The sequence below is a fragment of the Chiroxiphia lanceolata genome, chromosome 9, assembly GCF_009829145.1.
Source record: "Chiroxiphia lanceolata isolate bChiLan1 chromosome 9, bChiLan1.pri, whole genome shotgun sequence".
Lineage (NCBI taxonomy): Eukaryota > Metazoa > Chordata > Aves > Passeriformes > Pipridae > Chiroxiphia > Chiroxiphia lanceolata.
This window is the reverse complement of record NC_045645.1, coordinates 16490152-16515853: the sequence shown is the minus strand read 5'-3', so window position 1 is coordinate 16515853 and position 25702 is coordinate 16490152. Positions and strand designations below refer to the sequence as shown.

General features: G+C 36.0%; 1 protein-coding gene across 12 annotated transcripts in view; it reads left to right on the top strand.

Moving 5' to 3' along the window:
• ZNF644 (zinc finger protein 644) overlaps positions 1–25702 on the top strand; it is a 76745-nt gene that overhangs the window by 36182 nt on the left and 14861 nt on the right. For 6 of the 12 annotated variants that reach the window (XM_032695855.1, XM_032695856.1, XM_032695851.1 and 3 more), the window contains 4 exons: positions 9192–9247; positions 20716–20788; positions 21824–24864; positions 25027–25632. In XM_032695855.1, the coding sequence (XP_032551746.1) occupies positions 21855–24864; positions 25027–25632 (3616 nt within the window). In that variant the 5' untranslated portion in view covers positions 9192–9247; positions 20716–20788; positions 21824–21854. Of the gene's footprint in view, positions 1–9191; positions 9248–11761; positions 11971–19757; positions 19890–20715; positions 20816–21823; positions 24865–25026; positions 25633–25702 lie in introns of those variants that run through there. The other 6 variants (XM_032695861.1, XM_032695862.1, XM_032695860.1 and 3 more) reach the window with 6 other exon arrangements.

Genomic DNA, 25702 nt, shown 5'->3' with positions numbered 1-25702 from the left:
GAGCCCTAACCTTGAAGTGAAGCCTTTGTAGGACTGCTATGCCTTCTTGCAGTTTAGCATGGAAGCTCCATAGGTGTTTATAAAACAGTTTAGAAAGTAGACCTCAAGGTACTGCATAACTTGAGTAGAGACCTTGGGGTAGATCTTGAAAATATCTAGAATAGAATAGATAGAATAATTTTGTAGAGTAATTTTGGAGCAAAGGCTTACTAACTTGACAAAACACTTGGAAATTATACTATAGAAAACAATTCTGTGTGGTGATGGTGTTAGTAATAAAACTTATGGACCCTGTCCATATGAACACAGGGACCATGAATAGGAGCTTAGTAATGGATGTTGTATCAGAGCTGCTCTGTGCTTGTGGTGCTGGTGATGTGTGACTGATTCAGCTGAGTGTTCACAACGGTAACTGGTGATCAAAAACTACATTTCAAAGATGTATGTGGGGGCATTTGCCCTAGTTTGCTTCCCAGGCCTGGTTGTATAACCTGGGTTGTAAGATGTGTGTTGTTCCTGTTCAAAGAAAACCCTAATGCAGCTATCTGACATGAAGATGTAAAAATAAAACACAATTGGTTAAATTATGTTGCATTACTACAGCTTATCTAAAGTAGGAAATAGTTTTTACTTATTATGTAGACAATGGACAGTGTTAGAAACTTAGTGTCACCGAACCAAAAATGAACGCTGAGCAGCAAAGTGAGAGATGGATTTTTACATTTTCAATGACTATTAAGGTGATAGCATTGACAGCATATTATAACTTCTTCACCAAAACCAATCCTCTGTCACCAAAAAGCAGGCTCCAGCAAAGCGAAGGAAAAGCTTTATGTTAGTGGTTAAGGATATGTGACTCCCCAAAGTGATCTTTCATAGATTATAAAGATTATAGCTTGTATATCAACCCAATTAGAAAGTAAAGTATTTTGTAGCTTCACTTCAAATTTGATAAGCAGTAGCTAAATCCTGTTGTATAAAATACATGTATATTTTATTTCGGAAAAACTATTGCTGGAAGAATGGCAGTGCTGAAATTTATTTTAAGTGGTTGTTATGTATGGTTATTTTCTTCGTACTGGAACATTCATTGAAGTCACAGCTTACTCCTCTGATAAGGAAGCAGGCTGTTTGGGAGTTAGCAGTGATGTTTACAGAGACTAATACTCTAGAGTGTCTACTCTGTCCTCTGCTGGAAGGCACTGTCATAGGAATATCAAAATAAAATCTGCTACACCAATTCAGAGTTCAGCATAAACCTACCTTCATTTTAAATGTAAGCCCTTATATATGAGCAAAGGTTTACGAATACTTAGGAAAATCTAAATGTGCGTGAAATCTCTAGGAAATTTTTGTTAGATTCTACATTTTCACAGATGCAGAAAATCCACTTCCTCTGAGGCTAGGAACAGGAGATTCCCTCTCCTGCCATGGTCAGGAAACGTCAGAAATGCTGTCTAGACCGACAACAGCAGGCATTAGAGCTCGTGATCCCAGCATAGCTACGCTTTCAACTGGAACAAACTTGTGAGGAACTGAATTTGAACTTAGAATCCTATTTTGTTGGGGGTACTTATGTGCTAATACCAGTTCGCTATTTCCTCCCGTTGCTGTTACAAATATTTGTGTATTTCACTTTCTGTTACTCTCTTTCACCACTGCTTTCTTTCAAACTGTCTTGACACAAGAAAAGATTTTTTTTTTTTTTAAAGAAAGAAGAAAATAATGTCATCACTAATTTTGAGCTGTAGGATTTTAGGCTCAACCTTTTTTAAAAACTACATTGCAGTTGTAAGTCAAGGAAGTCTTTCAAGTGTTGTCATTTTTAAGACTGCAGAAATGTAGAGGAGGAGTTGAAAATGAATGTGTATGCTAGTTGGTCTTAAAAGAGTTTTGTAAATGTAGAAAATTCAGAGATACATCAGTCTGCTAAGAAATTGCTTTTGGCTCCAGCACTTGCTTTGATTTTGTAATGTGTGATCTAGGCAGGGTTTCTCAGTGGCTGCTGTCAGTGATGACCAAGGCTGTGAGCCTGTGGCCAGGTGATCTTGTATTAGGCTGGGTTCTTAGCGCCTGCAGGTTAAAACGATGAACTGCAGCACTGCTCTCCTCTGAAAGTGTCCTGTGGACTGGCTAGTCTCCTAAATGTAGGGTTTGGTTGTTTAGGTTTTTCTGAAAAGCAAGCTGCCATACTGTTATATTTCCATTAGTGTAAAAGGAAATTGTGTCAAGTCCAGCGTTAGGGAATACTGTTAGGTGAGTACATTGGGCTGAAGACGGTCTGGAGGGAGGTGTCTGAAGCGCGTAGCCAGAGAAACTGCTGAGCACTTTGCTGCCTTCGGGTTTATACACAGGTTGTAGTAAGGGCTGTTGGCTTTGGAACAGTGTTAAAGCTGAAAAGAAAATGGCTACCAGAAATCATTGTTGCTACAGTAACAACATGGCTTGATTATTAATGTGCTGCTTTAACTACTGTTAGAAATGTTATGTGAGATACTGCTTTTAAGTTAAAGTGTCCTTAATGGAAACAGATATTTTCATCCATTTATATATTAATGAATATCATCAGGCTTCTTGTTCTAGAATGCCAGTCTTTTTATTGGAGAAACTAATTTCTAGTAAATATATTTTAGAATCTCATTACTGCTTTTTCTACACTAAAAAGTTGCTTAATGGTTTTGAATTTTAATAATAAACATAAATGTCCTTAAAAAACAACTTGCAGGGGAAAAAAACAGTCTAGAGATACTATTTCACAAAATAGGTGGAATCTGGTAACATAATTCTGGCTTTCTGAAACTAAGCCCTTAATGTTTTTTCTGCATGCAGCAAAGCTTTTTTTTTTATTTATTTTAAGATATTTCTATATTTTGAGTGTGAAATAAACATGCCCAACCTACACCCTATTTGAAGGTTTATAAGTAAGGATCAGACTATAGAGTGGAATCTACTTGGAAACTATATTTTATTTCATAAGGGTGTAAGTGTATGCATTGTGTAGTAAACTTTTTGCAGGTTTTCTGTTAATACAGTGCAGTTACATTGAGGAGTTTCAGAGTTGTGTAGTGCAGTACATCAGGAAAGGGGTATGTCAAGTTCAGTGAATGTGTTAAGATTAATTGATGCAATTCTGTCTCTATTAGGATTCTACAAGTGGCAGATTGGTGCCAGGTATGGATGGACCAACAGTAAAGTGTGTCTGCTTTTCATCAAATTCCCAAATGTGTAATATCTCCCATACTTAAAGAGGATCTTATTTTTCTGTACTTTTTTTTGGCTTTTGAGAGGTTTTGGTGAAGTTCTCTGTCGGACTTTCCAACTGAAAAGACACTGGATTCATTCAGTAGAAGTGGAGCTGATAAATACACGTAAGATAAAACTTTGAAGAAAAATGCATAGTATGTAAAGACATGTTTGAGCTGTAGAATGTTGCTACTTGGTGGTACACAAAAGGGGGTGCACTAATTTGATGTACACAACCTTAGCTTAAACTTTGCTTATTCTTATGCTTAGCTGGCCTGCCTCATGCTTTTGTTAAAATTCTGTAGTTTTGGAGAAAGGAGAGGATGACACTATAAATGTCCACCACTGTGTAGTTTGGTATTTTAAAAACAAACCTTGAAATATAAGAGGCTGTTTTCTAAAAATGAGCTGCCTCAGATGTTTCTTAAAGCTTACCTTTTTTTTTTAAGACACAAGATGCAAGTTTTTTAATTAAGGCTGTTGGTTCCTTAGAAAAGCATTTTGATGTGCAAAGTGATGAAGCTTTCCTGTTTTGGATTTCCAGTTAATTACTTTCACCTGAGAAGTAGGGTATACAAACTTGGAGGAACCGTAATCAATTTTATTGCGAGGTAGCCAAGATTACATGTAACTGACTGTTTTCTGGAGTGCTTTTGTGCAGTGCTTATAGTTAGAGGGTATGTCACTGTATTTTGAGGTGCTTTATGCAAAGCTTATATGATATGGTGAAGGAATACATATATACACACACATATATATATATGTATAAAAATGCAGACTGGAGAAGAGAGTGATTCTGTAACTGAAGGGTAGAGGCAGTTCCTGCACAGATAATGTATTGACAAGATTTTGCTGACAGCATAATGAAAGTGTTCAGTGTCAAGGATGATGCCAAGGATATGTACAGTGCCATTAGTAGTTTGGAGTGGAATGGAGAGATGATGTCATTTCGTGCTTTAAGCTTCCCCTGTTTGAGAAAAGCTGTTATATTTATGGTATATAAGTGCAGCAAACAGCTAGTTTGTGTGGTCAAGATAAATAGGCTGAAGGGTGACTGAAAACTACAGGTGTTTATTATGTGAATGGTATGTTGATCTGTAGCTCAAAGAGGCAGAGAAATAACAAAGAAGATGAATTATTTTTCAACAGCTTATTGCTTATGGTAAATCTCATTTTGAAGAATGCTGTTCAATTTAGTTGGATATTGATGGACTGTAAACTTATTTATTAAATATCATTGATGCTTAGAATGTTACACCTAATCTTAGCTGAGGGGAGAAACTGCACTGATAAGTAACCTTTAGAAACAATATATTAGTATTTTCTCTTAAGGCCTTGAAATTCTAAATGTTTTCAGAATTTCCATCTTTAAACTGATGCTTCAGTTTAGTACTCTTATGCTTTTTTTTTTGTATGTTGAGTGTTACATATTTACTTACTGTATAATGTACACTCAAAGTAAGCAGCTCCTAAATTATGTTCGTTTCCCCTTGCTTCTCTGTAGACATCTTTGCATCTTTATTGTGTGCCTGTTGTGTACATCTTTAAATGTTTGCTTCTGATCTGTTCAGTAACAGAGTGGAAAAGTAACCTTTTCAGCCAATATATTTTGTTAGTACAAACCTTTGTCTACCTGGAACTTTTTTCCCTCTGATGTGTTTTCAATTTTTTTTTTATGTAATGCAGATTTTTGAAATAATGATTAAATCTTGTTGTTTGACCTAATTGATGCTATAAACACAGGTTCTTTTCTTCCATTCAGGCTACTCACTCTCACTACTTTTTTCCCTACTGTGATACTCCTATTAATGTTGCATTCAGCGACTTGTAATTTTGTTTGGACTGAAACAGCTCTGAGGTATGATCAGTTGTGTTCATTTCCTAGGCTGTCACACGTTTCCTTGAAGTGCTTCACTGTCCCATACGGGTTGTTGTCAAAAAGCAAAACTTTCTACGAGTAGAAAAATGAGAGATTTCAGCACTTCCACGTGAAAACCCTACCACAGCTTTGGGAACTGTGTGTGTGGCTTTTACTGTGATGAACAGACAAAGAAGAACTGTAACTTCTTTGAACTGTTTTTCAGATAATTCTCAAAATCTGGCAGGAGATTCAAAATGCAGGAGGCAGTCTTCTCTCTTGCAGTCCCTTGCTTGCTTGCTTTTGTTCAGTTACTGCAGATTCTTTGAAGTCAGAAGCATCTCCAGTAAAAAGACTTAAATTTTGTCTCTTCACGCTGTAAAGTGTTAAGCTTTTGCTTAATTTAACTTCTGGATAATTCAGGCTTCAGAAGAGTACCTGCTCTTAAATATTGCTTTTCATTAACTATTGTAAGAAGAGTAATTATTATTATTTTTCCTTTAAAAATTTAATTTTAGTAAATTTGACAGTGGCATTTATGATTCAGTTGGTTAAACTACAACTGGAATAGCGTAGATTGAGAGGTTTTACAAATTCTCAAAGGGAATTAATTTTCTGATTTTAGAAAACCTCATGTTTAAATTCAAGTGATTATTTAATCTACACTGAATGTTAGTTCTAGGTATTTGTGGGTAGTGAATGTAGAGTAAGTTATTTTTATAAGTTTTAGGTAGGAATCAAAGACAATCAAAGCTCCTTCTGCAAACAGAAAGCAGGAAAATACGTTCTGTACAGACAAGGTCATTGCTGACTAGTTGTTAGGAAGACGATGGTATACGCTTGTCTTTAAAGAGCTTTTTGGCTGTATTAACTGATGTAGGAGACTCATCAGCTAAGTTTTTGGTTTTTCAGTTCTCTTCTCAAATTACTTTATCCCTGATACTTGCGTGTACAGTTTTGGCTGGAACTTTGTCTGGGTTTCTTGTAATAGACTTTTCTTAGCGTAATCTCTGCTTTCTGCTGGTTGATTTTTCCCACACTGATATTTAGGATTATTGGATTTCTGTAATATTGCAGATGTTTTCCAGAGCTGCATCAGGTATTAGAATGAAATTTCTTCTGCACCCCACCCTCCTCTTTTGAATTTAGCAGATTTTAGTGGTGGGATGGCCATATCCTGATAAATGTACATGCCACTCTTGACTAGCTAATCAAATTTTCTAAGTCTCTAATTCAAGACTACAGTTGCAAGCCTTTTACTGTGTTTTTGTGTCAAGCTAGTGGAATGGACTGTTTAGCCACAGTTTATACCAACAAAAGTAGTTTGTATAGTACAGTCATTCTAGCCTTTGTCTCTTCCTCTTTTAACCTTCCTACACAAGCATAATCAGCTACAGGGTCAAAAGCTAGTTTTATATTACATTATGACTCTCTTAAAAAAAACCCCAAACACAACAAAATAAGAAACAAACAACGAACAACAATCCCACACGCATACACAACAACAACAACAAAAACTTCAAACAAACGACCTGAAAAACTTCTCTATGAATTATGTTCCTGCCTGCAACTGTTCCAGGAGAAGGTGCTAAAAAAATGGTTAAGTGTCTTCTCCCAGATAGATGTAGAAATGTCAGTTATTGCAGATCTGTTAGGAAATAAGGGCTAGATAGTAGATAAAGGGATCCAAACTCTTGTCAAGATTACAGCAAATTTTATTTAGTCATTGTACACCTTTGCATTCTAGTGTTTCTGTAGTGTTTTTTCCCAGAGAGGGGGCAGGTTAATAGGAGATACTTCATTAAAGCAAAAAGAGCTTTCAGTCCATCTTTTTTTTTTAGTATCATGAGGGGTGCACTTGAGGTTGCACCCATCTCCACCACTGCAGTTTTCTTCCACTTCCTGTTCTCTGCCCTTATCAGAACAGGCAGCTGCTTATTGCTGATCAGAAGCTTGACCATTTTACAGCCATGCTTGTGCCCTTTCACTCTTTGAATAGTGAGGTGAATGTTCTATAGATACATTACCCAATTCTGCATCCCTTTTGATGCTGTCTATTACCTTGTGAGGGAGAGTGACTTTCATTCTCACTTCTTTTCCTGATAATGAGAATTAAGACGGGAAGATTTGACCCAAAGCATTTGTGATGTTGAAATCTTTGCCTTTCCCTAAGGAGTTTTTGGAGAACTACCTGTCTTGAATCTGTTGGTAAAGAATGTCAGGCGCTGAGTTATTTCAAATGTCATCACCCTTGAAATGAATAGTAGGTGTTAGAGTTTGATTGTTTGTGTTGGAGTGAGAGGAATCTTCTTTGACAGCAGACGGACCTTTGAGTGAGTGTTGGTTAAGCACAATAGGTCAGGTAGCTTTAAACAGTCTCAATGCTATCAGTAGTTTGGCCTAAAATCTGGTGTCTCGTGGATTGCATTGCCTTCATGAAGATGTTTGCATGACTGTAGTACTGCAAGTACTATCGTGCATTGGGTGGAACTTTGAACACCAGAGGGATTGAAAAGGGGAGGTAATTCTGAGTTATTGGTAGTGTTTAGTTAATTGCAGTATTTAGATGATGTGTGTGTTGAAGGCATTTTGCACAGGGGCAGAGTCATTGGTGTAATTCTTCAGTGAGAGGAGTGTTAGGCTGGGATTTGTCACTGCCCAGACAAAGTGCACAGGTTTACTGAGATGTCTGGTTTAGTGCCGATCATAATATTTGATAATGTAAATCCTGCAGAGACCTTCTTTCTTACTTTTTGAATGTTGTTTTGGCTCTTCATACATAAAGGCTTTTATTTTTGTGGGCATTTTTAACTGTAGCTTTACATTTACCTTCTGTAACTAACAGAAGAGCTCCACGGCTGTTTGAAAATAACACTTCTGCTTCTCTAGATGAATGAATACAACTCTAAAACCCAACTAAAGAATTGTATTTTTTTTTCTGTAATAAATCTTATTTGAGAAATGAGCACATATTTATTGAATAACATTCTTGCTTAAGGCTGCATGAAGTTTAATGTGATACTAAGGAGATGATCCTGGGACTAGGGAAAGGAGCTCAAATACTTATCTTCTGTTGCTTTTTATTGCCCAGCCAGACTTATTTGAAAGGTCTTTCCTCCCTTACTCTGTTTGTTATTTAGGCAAGTGGCTTTCTGAGTTCCCCAGTTGCAGTCTGACTGGGGAACTCAGAATCAATAAGCTGTGTGTGAACAAAATGAGGGAAGGAATCCTAGCCAGTATGTGAGGACAGGTATCTCGTTCAGATTTAATTTTGGTGATGACTAAACATTAGTTTGGTCTAGATACGAATAACCAACCCTTTCTGTAAAGATGTATGCTAGTTGTTGTGTCTTCATTAGAAGTAGACCCAGTTCTGTAGAGATACTGTAACCAAATCCATTCTTGTTTTTGTGCAACTTCAGTGACTCTCAGAGTCTCTTCCAAATGTTATATAGTCTGGTATCTCCAAATAGGAAGTGAAAAACTTCCTTGTATAGTTCAAAAGATCCATGAGTAAAATAGAGTATTTATTTCATCTGACATTAATCAGCATTCATGAAGGCAAACAAGTTATGATTTTAAGATGGGGAAGCTAACCTTAGAATAATAACACAACTCTGCCCTAGAAAAGGTGAGGAATTAGCAAGGCCCAGGCTTAAAGCCCTTCAACACTTAATCTTAGATATGTTGATCATTTTTGCAAAAAGACTTTTAAAAAAGCTTCCATTTGTAACCATTTCCTTTCTGTGCCTTGTTCCTCATTCAGGGAACTTAAGATAGCTGACTTTGAAGGCAGTAGCAGAAAATGCAGCAGAGTTTTTCTTGCCGTGCAACTTTTTTCCACTTGTTTGACCCATGATTTCTTAGTGGATTTTTTAATTAAAATGCCAATATCTGTGTTACTTGCAAATTACACGTGTATTTCAGAGAAGACCACTGGAATTTTGTTATTTTTACCCTGAGACAAAAATGATGGAATACTTTGGTGGCCGTGGATTTCTTATCTCTCTGCTTTGCCTGTCTTGTCTGATAATCTAGGACGCAAACAGAAAATGACAGCTGTACAGTAAGTTCTTCTTTTATTTTGCAGGTTTGTTTTATTGTGGAAGTGGATCTTACAGCATAATGTAAATCAAACAAGCAAAGGTGAGTAGAAGTTTTTTGTTGACCTTTTTTTTCCCCCCACATGCCATTAGCATATACTGCTGAACATGCAGAAAAGTGGTCAGTGAAAATTCTCTTGAAATTTGTATCTTGATTACTGTAATTTATGAATGTAGCGTTACTTCTACAAGATTAAAATAGGAACAAAAGATCCTCCCTTATTATTTAATATTATTATGATAATTATGCTTTTCTTTGGTAAGTTATTATAGTCAAAAAACTATCAAGGTGTTCTGCTAACTGTTGAGAGCCAAAATTATGAGTACTTTAAATTAATTTCATTTTCTATGTATTATCCACCTGGTTGCAAAATATTGAAAGTGTACTTTGCATTGTCAAAGCAGCATGTTAAACTTGAACTTACTGTATTAATAAATAACTCTGTGGGAAATTTGACCAGCTGTCAGAATAGCATTTCAAATTTTTAATAATGAAATTCTGTTGGAATTTTTTTCCCCCTTTCTGTCTTTAGGAAACCATTTGGGAGTAGAACTGAAGTGTCCATTTGCAGTTGCAGAGTGTCCATCTAGGAGAAATTTTCTGTAACTTTGGCATTTCTCCTCCTTTGCCCCACCCCCCCTCCTCTGTTATTTTGAGAAAAAGAATTTGGATAAGCCCTAATTTTTTCTTTTCCATTTACTTGATACTCTACTTCAGGAATAATTTGAACTGTATTAGTCTATTTAAATTAATATCTTTGCCCTATGATTATGCGAAACATTTAACAAAGAGCAGTTTGCTTTAATTTGTTTTGAGTCTTGTTTCAAGAGTATCTTTAGGTAAGGTTCCACTGTTCAGTAGATTACTCTGCTTGGGAGACAGGGCATGATGGACTCGGGTACAGAAGCTTCCATAACAAAAAAAAACTGGCTTCTCAAGTTTTCTGCTTGCTGTTTGACTAATATGCCATCTCAGAATGTACCTGCTTGCAGTGATCTGATATTTTGAAGAGATGAGAGGGAGATCCCATTTGCTTAAATGAACTTGTTCCTCATTTCTAATCTCCAATTAATATGTAGACTTGATATCACTTTAAAATTGTAGTATGTATATTTTGAAATAGACAGGAGCTGCTTTGTTTGTATCTTCTGTTCTGCTAAGACTTCTTTAGAGCTATTGCTGTCAACTTTAAAATACTGATTATAGCAGAATGCTTTGTGGGGAATTTAAAATAACTGAGTATTGATCCTTTGTATAATGTATAACTGATTAAAGACTTGGATTATGAATTGTCTTCTGAACTATGAACAATTAAAAATAAGCTCTGCTGCTGTATTATCTATATACTTATTCATAGAACTTACTGCCTTAGCCTGACTTTGCTGGTTTCTAGAATGTGCTGCTTTGGAAAAAGGAATAAATATAACACTGCAAAAGGAGATACTTTATCTGAGGATGAGTGTAAAGTAAGAGTCGTGGCTACAAAGGGAACTTGAATTGATAGTAAGATTCAAACTGTTACCTGTGCCTTCTAATGCATGCTTTCAGTACTTGAAGCTTAAAGTTTATGTTCTGTCTCTTCTTAATTTTGTTGTCTAATAACTACTTTAAATACAGGAAATTAGTTGAAAAGTCTAATATATAAATGAGTATGTTCTTGAAGCATGAGGTCTTCTGAATGAAACTCCAAAGACCTTTTGACTTAATGGTGTTTAGCTATGTATAGTAGAAGAAAGCTGATCTCTGAGGAGAAAGCCTATACTCTTGCATATGTAACAAGAAGACAGAAAAAATGTGTAAAAGAGTACATAGAAACAGTATAATGATGTTAGATCAGTATTGTTATTGCTTAGAGGAGATCTTGAGGTTCTGACAGTTCTGTAAAAATGACAATTGAATAGTCAGTTAATCGATGAAAATATTACACTTTCCTAAGGCAGATATAAAAGGTATCACGTCCTGACTTTTGGAAATAAAGAAATCTGTTGCTAGATAAAAACACACAGGTACAAGATACGTTTTACAAGCAGTTAATGTACCTTATTGGGATAACTGTAGTATTTTTTCTTAAATTTTCTGATTACCAGACTCTATCTTCTGAACTCCGCAGGAGGACCCGTTTGTGTTAAAGAAGGGGGGAAGTGAGGAAAAAATAAGCTTGGTCTCAATGTGTTAACAGTACAGTGGGCCACACTTCTGTGTAGCAGAAAAAGTAGCACAAGGTAGATGCTTGTGCTGAATTTTCCTGTAATAGTGTGTCAAACAAAGTCACATTTTAAGCATTTTAATTATAGGTTATATACAGCATTCTGCACAGGATAGATTTTAGTATGTGGGATTTGTGTTTCTTTGGTTCAGACAGGAATCTCATATAATATTGTTCATATTATCCAGGTAACATGAAGTTGAGCTTTCTGCCATTAAATCACTTCTGGTGTTTTGTGGTGGTTTTATTTTTTTTATTAAAAAATTAAAGAAACAAACCTCAATTATTAGTGAGGTGATGCGAGCATTTCTTCTCGCTTGTGTTTTTCTGGTCATGTACAGTGTGTTATATAGGTTTGTGTCTTTTAAAAACTCTGATTTCATATGTTCATCAGCAAGCATTATAACTTTCTCCAAGTCAGCAGAATTTTTTGTTCTTAATCTACAGAGGTACAAGATGGTTCTTTTTGCCTTACCTGGTACTGCTGCTTAGAATCTTACTAGCTTTTTAATCCTTGATCACTGAAAGAACATAGAGGATGATGAGAGTCAGTTTGCTGGTAAGGATGAATGAGTATCACTAATGTAATTTGTTACTCTAAGGTTCTAAATTAAATTAGTAAAAGCAGAGTGTGTGTCTCGGGTGGTCTTTTTATAATTGGGAAAAACAGCATACTTTAGGAATTAAAAAAAATCTTTCTTCATGAGCAGGAGATAGTCTTAAAATTTGTGATAACATTAAAATTGGTACAGCAAGTGGTTAGCAGCCAAAAAAGCAAAAATGAGAAACTGCTATATATGTTTCAAGTCATGCTGGATAAAAAGAATGACAACTTTTTTTTAATATAACAGGAAATAAGGTCAGAATTGTTCCAAAGTTGAAAGACATGTTTTGTTCAAAGATCTGTCCCAGTAAAATTGTTCTTAGTGTTGCCTTTAAGAAAGTTCCACTGTAAATCCATTTAAAGCATCATGTTTTTGTCATGCAAGTTTTCATCTGTGATCTGCTGGATTGACACTTCACAAGTAGTTCATGCAGGTAACTAACAATATAGTTTAATTAACTTGAGAAATATTCCTGTAAAAATAGTCAGATATTCTAAAAATCAAATAATCTAAAAGTTCTAAAAATCCTTCCCGGTTTGGTTGAGATCTTTACCTCCTCACGAAAGCGGATTGAGTAGCTTATGCAGATAACAAGCTGCATGTTTATATCTTAAGAGGTCTTTCTCATCAGTTACTAAATTCACTTTTTCCTGAAATTCGGGGTTATGGTGGAAGTAAGACCTCTTTGGCCATGTAGTTGTGTAATCATTGGAGATTTGCATAGAGTTATGTAAAAAACCTCAACACTAATAATTAGTCGGTTTATTGATATCTGTTTGATTTGTATTGGAAGAAAGGATTCTTTACCCAACTGCTCACAAAAGATGTCTGAACAAAAAGACTGAATTGTAGGAAAAACCTTTGTTTTAAATTGAAAATCAGTTTTGGGGTTGGATATGAAAAATCTGTGGGTTCTGCTTTGATTAATTTTAAATGTCTTTATATTAGCACAACATTGCTCATATTTGACAGCTGCCAGTTCTGTATGCTCTACATGTGGGGAATAATTAGATTTGCATACAGAATTTCACTGCCACTTGGTGGCAGTACCTGGCTTCAAAAGGACTTGTTTCTGAGCAGATAAGGTGACTGATTCTGTAAAACTATAGGTTAAGGGGGAGTAGATTAGTTTTAAAATTTCTAGAAGTTAGTTCTGTGTTTTAGAAAAAAAAAATACTTTTTATTTAGCCTACTGGAAGGATTTGCATTTGTATGTCTCTATGGAAAATCTAGCTATCGTGTCTAATATGTAATTTAAAAGTATTGCTTGTGTTAATAGTATTCTCAGAAGATGTATTTAATGTTCCCCAGTTGAATTATTTTAGCATTTACTCCTAGCATTTTGCTTCGATTGAGTAGTTTAGTTCAAGTAATTTTAGAGCATAACATTTGCTTTATGGTAGTATTCTTTATAATATTGCATTCTGCAACGTTAAATGGAGGACTGCCGAGGCTGCTTTTTTGCCTTCTGAAATATTCTCTGCATTTTTACTTTTTTATTTATTCATATAAATATTCATAAAGTCTGTGCCCTTACTCATAGTTGCTGCCTCTCGGTTGTGCCGATTCAGCAGTGTTTGGGTCTCAGCCTTTTAAACTGAATGATGAAATGGTTGATAAAGTGTGGAGGAAGGAACCTGGGGGGAGTGGAGGAAGGCAGCAGTTATTTAAACTGGCTTTGCTGCGAAGAAAAGCATAATTCCATTGTATAGCACAGCAATTTGACAGTATTTGACTGCATGTTGAAACTTCTTTCTCTTCTTTGCAAGCCAAAATCTTCTGCAATGGTCAGCAGGTCTCTAATATTAGTATTATGCCCCATGTAAGGACTGTAGTAGTGAGACTAAAGTGTGGAAGAGTGCAGATACCTAAACATGGTCTCTTGTGAAATGTCTCACTTACTAGGACTGGAGATATGACAGAGTTTTGCTAGTGGCGGTGGGTTCTATGAGCAGGAAATGTTTTTACTGAGGAGGAAATATTTTCCTGTACGAAGAGCTGACACTGAGAAGCCAGGTGTCCTTAGGCCCCTCTGAGATGTGACACATCAGGAAGGCATCTAAGAATACGGTGATGTAGAAGAGGAATTCATCCTGTGAAGTCTGAAATTTTAGAAATACAAACAAAAAATGTGGTGGGACTTAAAAACCGGGTTGATAAATTTGAGGGTGACAATAATACCTTAGTGGTAATATGATTTTATTTTTTGAAAGAACTCTATAATAGACATGATCACGGAAAGAGAGTTAGAAGGGAGGGGGACATCAAATTATAGTTTTGCTGTCAATATATTCTACATAACTTGGCATGGAGAGAATGCACTTTTTCTGTATACTTAATAATTTTTGTGTAATTTTTTTAAACTGTTGGAATGATAAATTCAAAGTTATTGGTTGGAAACTCTTTTAAATTAAAATACTCTTATGCCTATACAGATGATATTTTGAAATTGGAAAATTGTGGATAGTGTGAGCACATGAAGCACTCTAAAGCGGACTAAAGTAAGCAAGAATTGGGATACTGTGTGGCAGAGTGTACTAAAATAGAATCACAGAATAGTTGAGTTTGGAAGGGACCTGCAGCAATCTTGTCCAACCCTGTTGTCCAGCCTATTGAGGTCCATCTCAGCCTGCTGGTGTATCAGCCGTGGCTCTGTCTTGTGTTCTCAGCAGCCTTGCTGAGGGTACCTTCTGCCCCATCACCCAGTTCATTAATGAAGATGTTGAACAGTGTGTGGGACTTGATGCTGACCCCAGGGTACTGCTTCAGTTCCTGGCCAACTACACTTTGTACCACTGATGACAACCCTTAATTTTTTGGAAGCTTGTTAAAGATGTCTAGCAGCAAGGATTAGGAGCAGGACTTTTATTTATAGACTGTAATGAGAAAAAATTGTCTAGTTTTTTTTAATGTTGGTGGTTAATAGAATTATTTGTTGTATCATCATGGCTAGGCTTCGTGAACGAAGATTTGGGATTTGTTGTATGATATCTGGATAAAAGCAATTTTTGGGACCGTACTTGAAGCTTAAGAATACTTTTCCCTGAGAAACACAGATAATGGTGATGAAAGAGATGAAAAGTGTTTTCTTAAACATTTAGTTTCTTTAGAGAGTAAAAATGTGTGAGCATGTGAGATGGCATCAAGGAAGAGAATTTATGCATGTAAAAGTAAGGGAATGGTTTTGGAGAGAAATAGTATGTATTTTACAGAGCATTCTGTATTTTTCATACTTCTGTGTCTCTTACTGGAATGCTGCTAGTTATTACCACGTATGTCTGCATTTAGGACACTTCAGTATTTGATTGTAGTTCTCATCTTTAGCAGAAACTAATGGCAGTACAAGTCAAACTAGATCACGCTACTAAAAATCCAAACTAGAGAGCTGCAGGAACATGAACAGGGTTGGGGAGTGCTGGGGGGAGTTATGGAAGCCTCTGGAGTTGCCACACAATGTGTGACTGTTCTTAAGTTACCAGATTCAACATCTTGGATTTTTTTTGTTCTGGCTAGTCATCTTTTAGAAATACCTACTTTTCATTTTGAAAAACATCTACCAATGAAACCATCTTAAACTGCTGCATGAGTACTTGAAACTAGAAGAGTACATTTTTATAGTGATAGGTCTGATTCTTGTGACACTTAAATTGTATTGTCATTTATTTTTATTGATTTCGGTATTGAATTTTAGCATGATGCCCCCCATTGTGACAAACTGGTTTATTTTCCCAAGCAAATCAATATTAGAGGAGTAAGATGGTCGGTGGCAGTAATGGTATTCTCTTCTGTGATTTCTTATTGTCAGGTAGTCGTTTTGAAGTTGTGTTCAGTTCCTCTTCACATGTTAGCATATCACTCTTAGACATCTTAGGCTAGAAATCAAGTTTCTGAAATGTTGACATTTTTAGGGAAATTTTTTACTTACTTACTATTATGACAGCTTTTGAAGATGTTATTTTATTAGGAACTAAGTTTCAGGAAAATTAACTTTCTAAAAATATGTCGTTCAGGTTTGATGTTCCCAGCCAAGAAGATGGGCTGCTTTTGTGCTATGACTCCTCTGTAATTCAGTGTTTCTCTTTGGTCAGCTTTTTCCGCAGATATGACAACTCAGTGACTCTTCAACAGTATAACAAAAGATTATACAGTGTGTGGCAGTAACTTTGTATTTCTTTAGGCATAAAGCAAGTGTTGTATTAGTAATATTTCTTACTGCTTTAAAAATTTTTAATATGGCAGTCTAGTTAGCTGTGAGAGTTTTCCAGTGTTTGTGCTGGAACTGCACAAACTGTGAAGTGCTGTGGATCTGAATTGTATGGAAGAGAGCTAGTTTTCAGTGGAACTTCTCATGTTGTAGTTAGATTAATAACTATGTACTGTATGTAAAGTAGATGTTGAGGGGCAGTATTCACAGTGTTGTGCATATTAAACAAGCTGTCTCTTCACTGCAGAAGTTTAAAAAAACACAGAAGTGTTCAGGTGAATTTGTAGGTTTCAAAGCTAAGTAAGGCAGTCTACAGTTACTGTTTCTGCTGTGCAGAAGGGAGTGTATTTTCAACAACTTGATTTGCAAACACGGATAGAAGCAGGAGGAAAGCAAGGTGAGTCACTGACTCGTCCTCTAGTTGTCAGGCTTTGTGATTCTGAAGGGTCGATCAGGATAACTTTTTAAGAAGAAATAAATTGAAAAACAAGTAATAGGTCTAATGATCAAAGTCTTGCAATTGTATTGATTTTGGGTATTCATATTGCTAGATAACACCCAAAGCTCTAGAGGTGTAAAATGTGTGCATTACTCTATGGAAGAGGCAAAAATATTGTGCAGCTGTCCTCTGAATAATTCGCACCTTTTTTTTCTCCAGATGTGGTTGGTTTGTGCTGATACACTACTAGTTCCTCTATTGCTCTGTACAAACCTTCATTTCCCAATGGTGCTTAAACATTTCACTTTTGGCAAAAGTTCTGTACTTGATATTTGCCATGATTAAGTTGCTAAGGCCATAGACTGCGTAATGGGGCAGAATGGAAGGAGATGCCTCTTTAGTCCTGTGCCATGATGTACTTAACCTCTCTCTTGGTCTGCTGTTTGTTGCCTAAAAGTCTGAGACTTTGGTTCTGTCATCTTTAATATAATCTGTCACTTGAGAAAGCTTTATTACAGGAACATTTGATAAAATTATAGGCTAAAATTATAGGTTTTGTTAGTTTTCTATATTTACATAATGAAGTCTTGAAGAAAAATCTAAATGGGAACAGTGCAAACCTGAAGCACCTTTCCTATCTCTTGAATATTTGAATAATCCCTTGAGTGTCCTGGCAATTCACATATCTGCTTAAAGAACTTGACTTATGAGGAGTTACTTAGCACAGGACAAGTATATTTTTGCCTTCATTACAGCACTGCTGAAAGACCATACTCCTTCAGTTTCTTTAACTAGGCTGATTAAATTAAATCCACTTAGGAAATGGCTTCTGTGTTTTTGTGCTACTTAATAGTCGCTCTGTGCTTTTAGCTCATTGTCTCATATTTATGAATTTAGTGAGAAACTTGATATCAGAACACATAAAAGCACTTCATGCTTTTCAGAAACTCAGCCAAATTCTTCCATCTTAATATTTCAGCTCCAATGTGCTTTCAAATCTGTTATAAACCCCTATAAAATAACATGAGGTTTGCAATAGAGACTGACAAATCTCTTGCCTACAAGTGCTAGTAGGCAGCAGCATAGTATATGTAGCACTGGAGCATAAGCTTTAGTGAACTGGCATTGTAGAATTGACCAAAGCAATGCTCTTAATTTTGTGTGTGATCCTCTTGCGTAGTAAAGGTTGTCGTTATGAAATAAGAACTTGGAAAGGTCATAAACCTGCTGGTAATAAATACAATTAATAATGTACATAGAACAATGGAATTAAGTACATTCCTATCAAAAAGAATTATTAATGAACAGAAAGTGGACAGCATAGATCTGATGACAGGAAGGTTGCATCTAATCTGAATTACTGAGTGACCTAGGAAGCTTGCTCGGAGGGATTACCAAATAATTATGTTAATATGCAATTATCACCTCATTTCTTCTGTAGTAACCTCAAGATGTAGTGTAGTAAGGGTGTTATAGCAAGTGCTGATAGTTTGCAAAAATACTGATGTTCAAGATTTTTAAGACAATAAGATTACCTTAAGGCATTTAAATTATGATCTGTCAGTTTGAAGATAGATATGACCTAATACTTTTTTAATGCTTAGACTATCTGGCCACAGGCAGTCATATCTGCAGAACACATTATCATTTTTAAAACTGATATTTTATGAAGAAAAACAATATTTTAAGTTATGTAAATTTTAATTACTTAGGTAATAGTGGTGGAATGTGGCTAAATAATTGGTTGTTTTCTACTTTTGAATATGAAATAATTTCTATATAATAAATAGCTTATCATGTAAACCAGGAACAACACTGTTAAGTGCACTACATTCATTCAAGGCTTAACAGAAATAATTGAATTTGACCTAGCCTTTTAGATAAAGTGTTTCAAAGGTATGAGCGTGGGATTGTGTACGCTTGTGTAGGCTTTTTGAGAATCACTGTTTTTACATTTATGTATCTCCTAGGTACATTGCACTATGTGCTTACATAAAAATTTCCTCAGCTCTGTAGTTGAGGTAGTACCTGGTAGAGAATATGATAAGCACTGTTTTCAGCAAATTTAAAGTTTTATCTCAGTGTTTAATTTTTCAGATACACTAAGTATTAATTGTTGTATGTTTTGACAGAATTCATAATTTTGTATTCCTGATACAATAAAGAGACGATAATTTTAAAACTGTGATGGAAGCATACAAAAAATCATAACCTTGCATAACCTTGCTTACATCTTAGTTACAATGATTGATTTTTCTTTTTTTCCCTAGGGATGAGTTAGATGATAACATTTCCTCCAAAAACATGGCATTAGTTATACCTATCATTGTTACTGCATAAATTTTGATACGTGGAGTAGATAATGTAACTGAAGTATTGCATCTTGGCTCAGTGTCATCACAAGACTCTAAATTACTGTAATTTAAAAATTTATCTTCTGTGTTTTCTCTAATGCCACATTGTTAAAGCTGTTAACTTTCTTCTTGTTGTCCTGCACAAAAAATAGTGAACTGTAGCATCCTGATAGCTGGGAAAAAATACGATAATTAGCAGGACATTATTAAAATGTAGCAGTGATATTATTGATAAGCATTTCAGACTTGATTCAAAGACTGAATCTGTAGGGACAGCTGTATTACCATAGACTTCTAGTCAGATCCATATGGAGTAGTTCACTATCTCCATAAATACACAGTATGGAGAGGAGTCTCTTACAGGATTGCATGGGGTAATGTTTTAGATACTGCTCATGATAACTCTGAGGAGAATCTCTGTTTAATGGTGATCATAGGGTGTCCTAGCCACCTTTCTAACTTAAGCTTTACCACTAATATTTAGCATTAGTGTGGTTTTGTCTTCATCATGTAAACCCATGAGAAGTTTTCAGGAACCATTCTGATAATGAGGATTGCAGTCTCCAACCAGCACAATATTCTCAGTTTGCCTCCCTGCTGTTCAGGGGGTACCAGTGAAGTTGCTTTAAATGGGAAGCGTCTGTTCTTCCTCTGAACCCCTCACACCAGAACAGATGGGTGGAACTTGGAACATGGAAGGTTTTACCTCAGAGGTGGTAACAGTGAAGCCACTCATTAACACTGAATTTACCACTTCGTTAGCAACGTTTCTTCCTGTTGAGAAAAGCTAATACAGGCTCTCAAATTGACTGAGCACACTTTCGTCTACCTTTGCAATAATAAAACAAGGAAAACACACATCTTAGGGGGAAAATGGTCCTACTCAATTTCTTATAAACTTTTTGTGAATGTTTTTATACTCTGCTGCCTAAGACTGTATAAAGCCTACAGTATTGAGTTGTCAAATTGTTGGAGCTGTTGTGCATGTGTTGGAGGTTTCACTTCTTTTAATTGACTTTTGCATTACCGATTCTTAGTGCATGTTTGCACTGCCCATTTCTAACTTGTGTACGTGATGTAAAGTCTCCTGCTGGGTGGTGCATTATCACCATTTTAGGGTGATAACTTTGAATATGATCTTATTGGAAGTCGTTATTATAGTGGAAAATGACCCATATTAAAACAGCAAAGAAATGCAAAAATCTAAGAAATGGGAAGATGAGAAACTGGGTTGTCTAGTAGAACATTTGCATAAAGGTGTGTTATAGATAAATAATACAACAAAATATTTCACACACTTTAAGCATTTATTATGCCTCTGACATGAGCATTGCTTTATTTTTCTAAATTGGCTAGTCCGGTGATGGAGTAGCAAAGGAATATTTTTTTGATGACTTATTTTTTTCATTGTATTTCTACTCCAGATAGAATGACTTTCATCTGCAAAGGAAGTCATCTTACATTAGGGTTTGTTTTTTACAGACTTAAAGGGGGTTAAGTATTTGTTTTGTCCTTTTGCTGATTTGAAATAAAACAAGTACAATAACAAAGAATTTCCGTGAGACCATAGCTAGCTTTGAATTGTGTGGATAGCTATCATAATGTTGAATTGAAAAACTAAAAGAAATACTGGACTTACTTTAGAGTGTGGCATATGAAGATTAAAGTGGTTGTGTTTAACCAGGTTGTTTTGTCTCCTTAGGAAAAAAGGATGTCCAGAGTGGTCTTCCTTGATTTCGATAAAGGACCATTGCGGGGAGCCATGGATATTAGTTGTGAGTTATAACATCTTAATTTAGAGAGTTAAATAATGACTCCTTTTAACTGAGCTCTATTCAAAATGTTAATTAGTAACAGGAACTATGTGATGGCAGGAATCAAATCCCCCAGAACATCAAAGCAAGTGGTACTCTTTAAGGATAAAATATGTGATTTCCGTAAAATGCAGATAGACGTTTCTTGCTCCTAGATGAATGTTTTAATGCCTTATGCTCACTGTGTTCTTAGGACCCATATGAGAGGCGAATGGCAGGGTAGACTGACGTTTACATTCTTGTTGGTCACACGCTGATTTTCATGTGTAGGCAACTCCTTTGTGCTCGCTAAGCATCGGGTGGATAATTTGGTGTAAGAATAAAAGTCACTTGTAGAAAAATAAAGCCTCCCATAGGGAATTTATATGCAGTTGTTCTCTGTACTAGTAGATACTGTTATTGCCATGCTCTGAAATCCTGTAATACCAAAGTAAACACCCCAGCAGACTTCCACGTAGCATTAGGTCAGTTGTATGCAAGTACTTTGAAAAAAGTGCTACCTTGAGAAACATAAAGATTATTTTAGTTTCCTAGTTGCTAGAGGAAGTATGTTTAAAAAAAAAACCAAACATACTAAAATTACTAGTAGATGTCTGTGTAGCCTCTCCTCCTTACATGCTTTACTTCTAGAAAGCAACTAAAGGTAAAGTGTGTGTTTATGTACATGCAGAATGTATTCACCAGTGTTTTGACAATCTAATTTTCTCTGTCTTGTTTGTGTGTAGGTCTTCAGGCTTCTTTGAACTGGGATACTCGGCAGTGACTAGTTTGCTGTATGGTTATTAATATTGCATAGAAAAAATAGTATATTTTAAGTGCTTCATTGATTAATTTTAAATGTCATTAATATCCTAAATAAAAAATACGTTTTTAAGAAGTTCAAAGCATCTTTTTAGATTACAGTGTGAAGAAGAGTGATCCTGAAAAGAACTGTAAATTAAAATTGCCATTTTTTATTTCTGTGATTACCTGATTCTTTTCTTGTTTGTTTTTTAGTATAAATATACTTAATGGACAGACCAGCAATATGGATGATTTAGAGATAAATACTGAAGTCTCTGGTGCTAAAGAAGAAGAAATCCTATGTGATGATAATTTCATATCTGAGGAAGAAGGTGGCATTCCTAAACCACAAGAGAGTGACACGTCGTTTCAGAAGAACAACACATTGACTCTGCCTGAGGAGCTATCAAGGGACAGATCTGAAAAAGCCTTAAGTGGAGGCCAGGCTTCTCTGTTTATACACACTGGTGCTCCTACTGTTTCTAGTGAAAACTTTATGTTGTCTAGAGGAACTGCTGTTAATGGACCAGTTTCACACTCCACCTCAACAAAGACTTCCATTATGAATAAAGGCAGTGTTTCATTAACCACTGGACAGCCTGGAGGTCATCACACAGATTCCTGCTCAACTTTGACAGTGGTTCATGATCTTCAGCTGCCTGCAAAGAGTACAACACAGAAATCAAATCAGCACCAAGTTTTATTTTTGTTACCTGATGTAGCACATGCTAAGAACCTGACTCATTCCATTAAAAATCTACCTACCTCTGCTTCAATTGGTTGTGATTCACAGAAAACAGTAGGAAATAGTGTAGACAGCACTTTAGTAGGCCAAGTAGAAGTTTGTGAGGATGATAAAAATTTACTATTAAAAGATGATTGCGTTGATACATTAACAGGCATTTCCTCAGGTACAGGTGGTTTTGGATCAGGATGTGATCCCAGCTGGGATCCACAAAAAGAGTTTATACAGTTTCTTATGACAAATGAAGAAACAATAGAGAAGTCTCCCATTCACTGTAAGGTAGGGCTAGAAAAAAAGCGAAAAAGGAAAATGGATGTTAGTAAAATAACACGCTATACTGAAGACTGTTTTGATGATACCAGTTGTATTCCTAGTAAGTCAAAACTATTAAATGTTGAATTCTTAGAGCAGAATGAGGAGCTACAAATAGTAGAACCACAGAAATACTCATTGAGTAAAGTAAAACCTGAATCTACAGATGAAGAGCTGGAAACTGTTGATGCTATCCAGCAGCTCATTTATAGTCCCAGTAGTAATTGTGCAGAAGATACTTCTCCTGTTCACACTAGCACTTTTCTTTCCAATACTTTGAAAAACAAATGTGAACAGAATGATTCTGAATCACCATCTACTTTCAGTACTGATGAACCATCATTTTATCCCTGTACAAAGTGCAATGTGAATTTTAGAGAGAAGAAACATCTGCATAGGCATATGATGTACCATTTAGATGGGAACAGTCATTTCCGACATCTCAATGTCCCCAGGCCTTACGCATGTAGGGAATGCGGAAGGACATTTCGAGATCGTAATTCACTTCTTAAACATATGATAATTCACCAGGAAAGAAGGCAGAAACTGATGGAAGAAATTCGTGAGCTGAAAGAACTTCAGGATGAGGGTAGGAGTGCACGGTTACAATGCCCGCAGTGTGTATTTGGTACCAATTGTCCCAAAACGTTTGTGCAGCATGCAAAGACCCATGAAAAAGATAAAAGATATTACTGCTGTGAGGAATGCAATTTCATGGCTGTGACAGAAAATGAACTGGAATGCCATCGAGGGATTGCTCATGGGGCAGTAGTCAAATGTTCAATTATTGGTAGCGACATATCCCAGAGGAAAACCCAGAAAAAGGCATCCTTGAAAGATCCCTATTTAGGATCCTCAAGAAAGTCATCGACGTATATGTGTAAGATGTGTCCATTTGCTACTTCAGCTAGAAGCATTTTGAAAAAACACATGGCATATTTGCATCCAGCATCATGCATTGATCCCTTTGGTAGCCATCTTAGACTACAGAAGAGAAAAGGCAGCATAATAGAAGAGTCTTTAGGTTTTGGTAGCAGGACAAAACAGTTGATCAGACATTCTTCTACTTTTCCAAAGAACTCAGCTTTAAAACAGGATGTAAAAAGATCATTTGGCTCTACTTCACAGTCCAGTAACTTCACAAAACTTCACAAGAGACCCTACAGGATACAGAAGGCTCGGAAAAGCGTTTCACAGTCATCTGTAAGTGTGTGCAATCTAAATTCTACAAACAAGAACTTTTTGATTAGAAATAGCATTGACCAAAAACATAAATGTTTTCATCAAGCAGCAAAGCAGAAAGCTAGTGCCAAAAAAAGTGGTAATTATTTATATAGACACAGATATGAAAACTACAGAATGATTAAAAAATCTAATGACTCTTATCCTTTGCATTTAAAAAAGGAAGAGTCCAAATCTGTCAGTGCTTTACGTTTATTTTCTTCATCAAGTAGTCCCCGTAATAATTGTTTTGTCATGGATTCAAATAGCCTTGATTGCAAAAGGGCAGAAGGCTGTAAAGATCGTAGGCATGTAGGTGTAAAAAGAGTGATTAAAGAATCCAAGAGGGAAGGCTCTGTTACAGATGATTTGGATTGCTATCCAGATTTTCTGCATAAAATGACTGTTGTTGTTTTACAGAAACTTAACTCTGCTGAAAAAAAAGACAGCTATGAAACGGAGGATGAAAGTTCATGGGATAATGTTGAACTATGTGATTACACTACACAGTCTGTGGAGGATGAATCTTACAGTGATATTAATCAGGAGCATGTAAACCTATTCCCCATATTCAAAGGTAAAATGGAAGATAATGAAGCTGGTGATAAATCTTCACTTGGTTATGAGCAGAATGATGGCTTTTATTTTGAGTATTATGAAGATGCTGAGGGTAGTAACTTCTTGCATGATTTGCATGATCCTCAGAATTTAGAAAATGTAGGATCAGCATTGCCAAAGCATAATTCAGTTTTCCACTGGACTGATTTGTCGCTTGAAAAGAAGTCCTGCCCATACTGTCCAGCAACCTTTGAAACAGGTGTTGGCTTGTCCAATCATGTCAGAGGACATCTTCACAGAGCTGGACTAAGCTATGAAGCCCGGCATGTTGTTTCACCAGAACAGATAGCAACAAGTGACAAAATGCAGCATTTTAAAAGAGCTGGAACGGGAACTCCTGTTAAACGTGTTAGAAAAGGTAAGATTTTTTTTATTATTTGGGTACAAATTAAAGGGGACAAAGGGATTTATTGAGCACTATACAAGACTTGCTTTATCTTCTTGTAAAGCCTCTCATGATTTGTTGTCATGTTTAACTATATATAATTGTCAAAAAACATTATAATTATTTTCTTTGTAGCAATTGAAAAATCTGAAACTTCCTCTGAGCATACATGTCAGCTCTGTGGAGGCTGGTTCGATACTAAAATTGGATTGTCTAATCATGTGCGAGGACACCTGAAGAGGCTTGGCAAAACCAAGTGGGATGCACACAAGTCTCCGATCTGTGTTCTGAACGAGATGATGCAAAATGAAGAGAAGTATGAAAAAATCCTGAAGGCTTTGAACAGTCGCCGCATTATTCCCAGGCCATTTGTTGCTCAGAAATTTGCATCAAATGATGACTTTTTATCTCAGAATGTTATACCTCTTGAAGCATACCATAATGGCCTAAAGACTGAAGATATATCTGTGTCTGCATCGGAGGAAGAAGGGCTGAGTTTCCTAAATGAATGTCATGAAACAAAAGCAGTACTACATGATGGCAAAAAAAATCAGTCACTTACACTGATAGAACTCCTGAAAAACAAGAGATTAGGAGAAGAAAGGAATCCTGATATTTCCCCTCAAAAGATTCATAATCAAACTGCAAGAAAGAGGTTTGTTCAGAAATGTGTTCTTCCATTAAATGAAGACAGTCCATTGATGTATCAGCCACAAAAAATGGACTTGACTATGCAGTCAGGTAAGAAGGTGTTTCTTGACAACATTTCCAAAGAATCCTCTAATTCAGAGAAAATACACAGGTGCAAAGT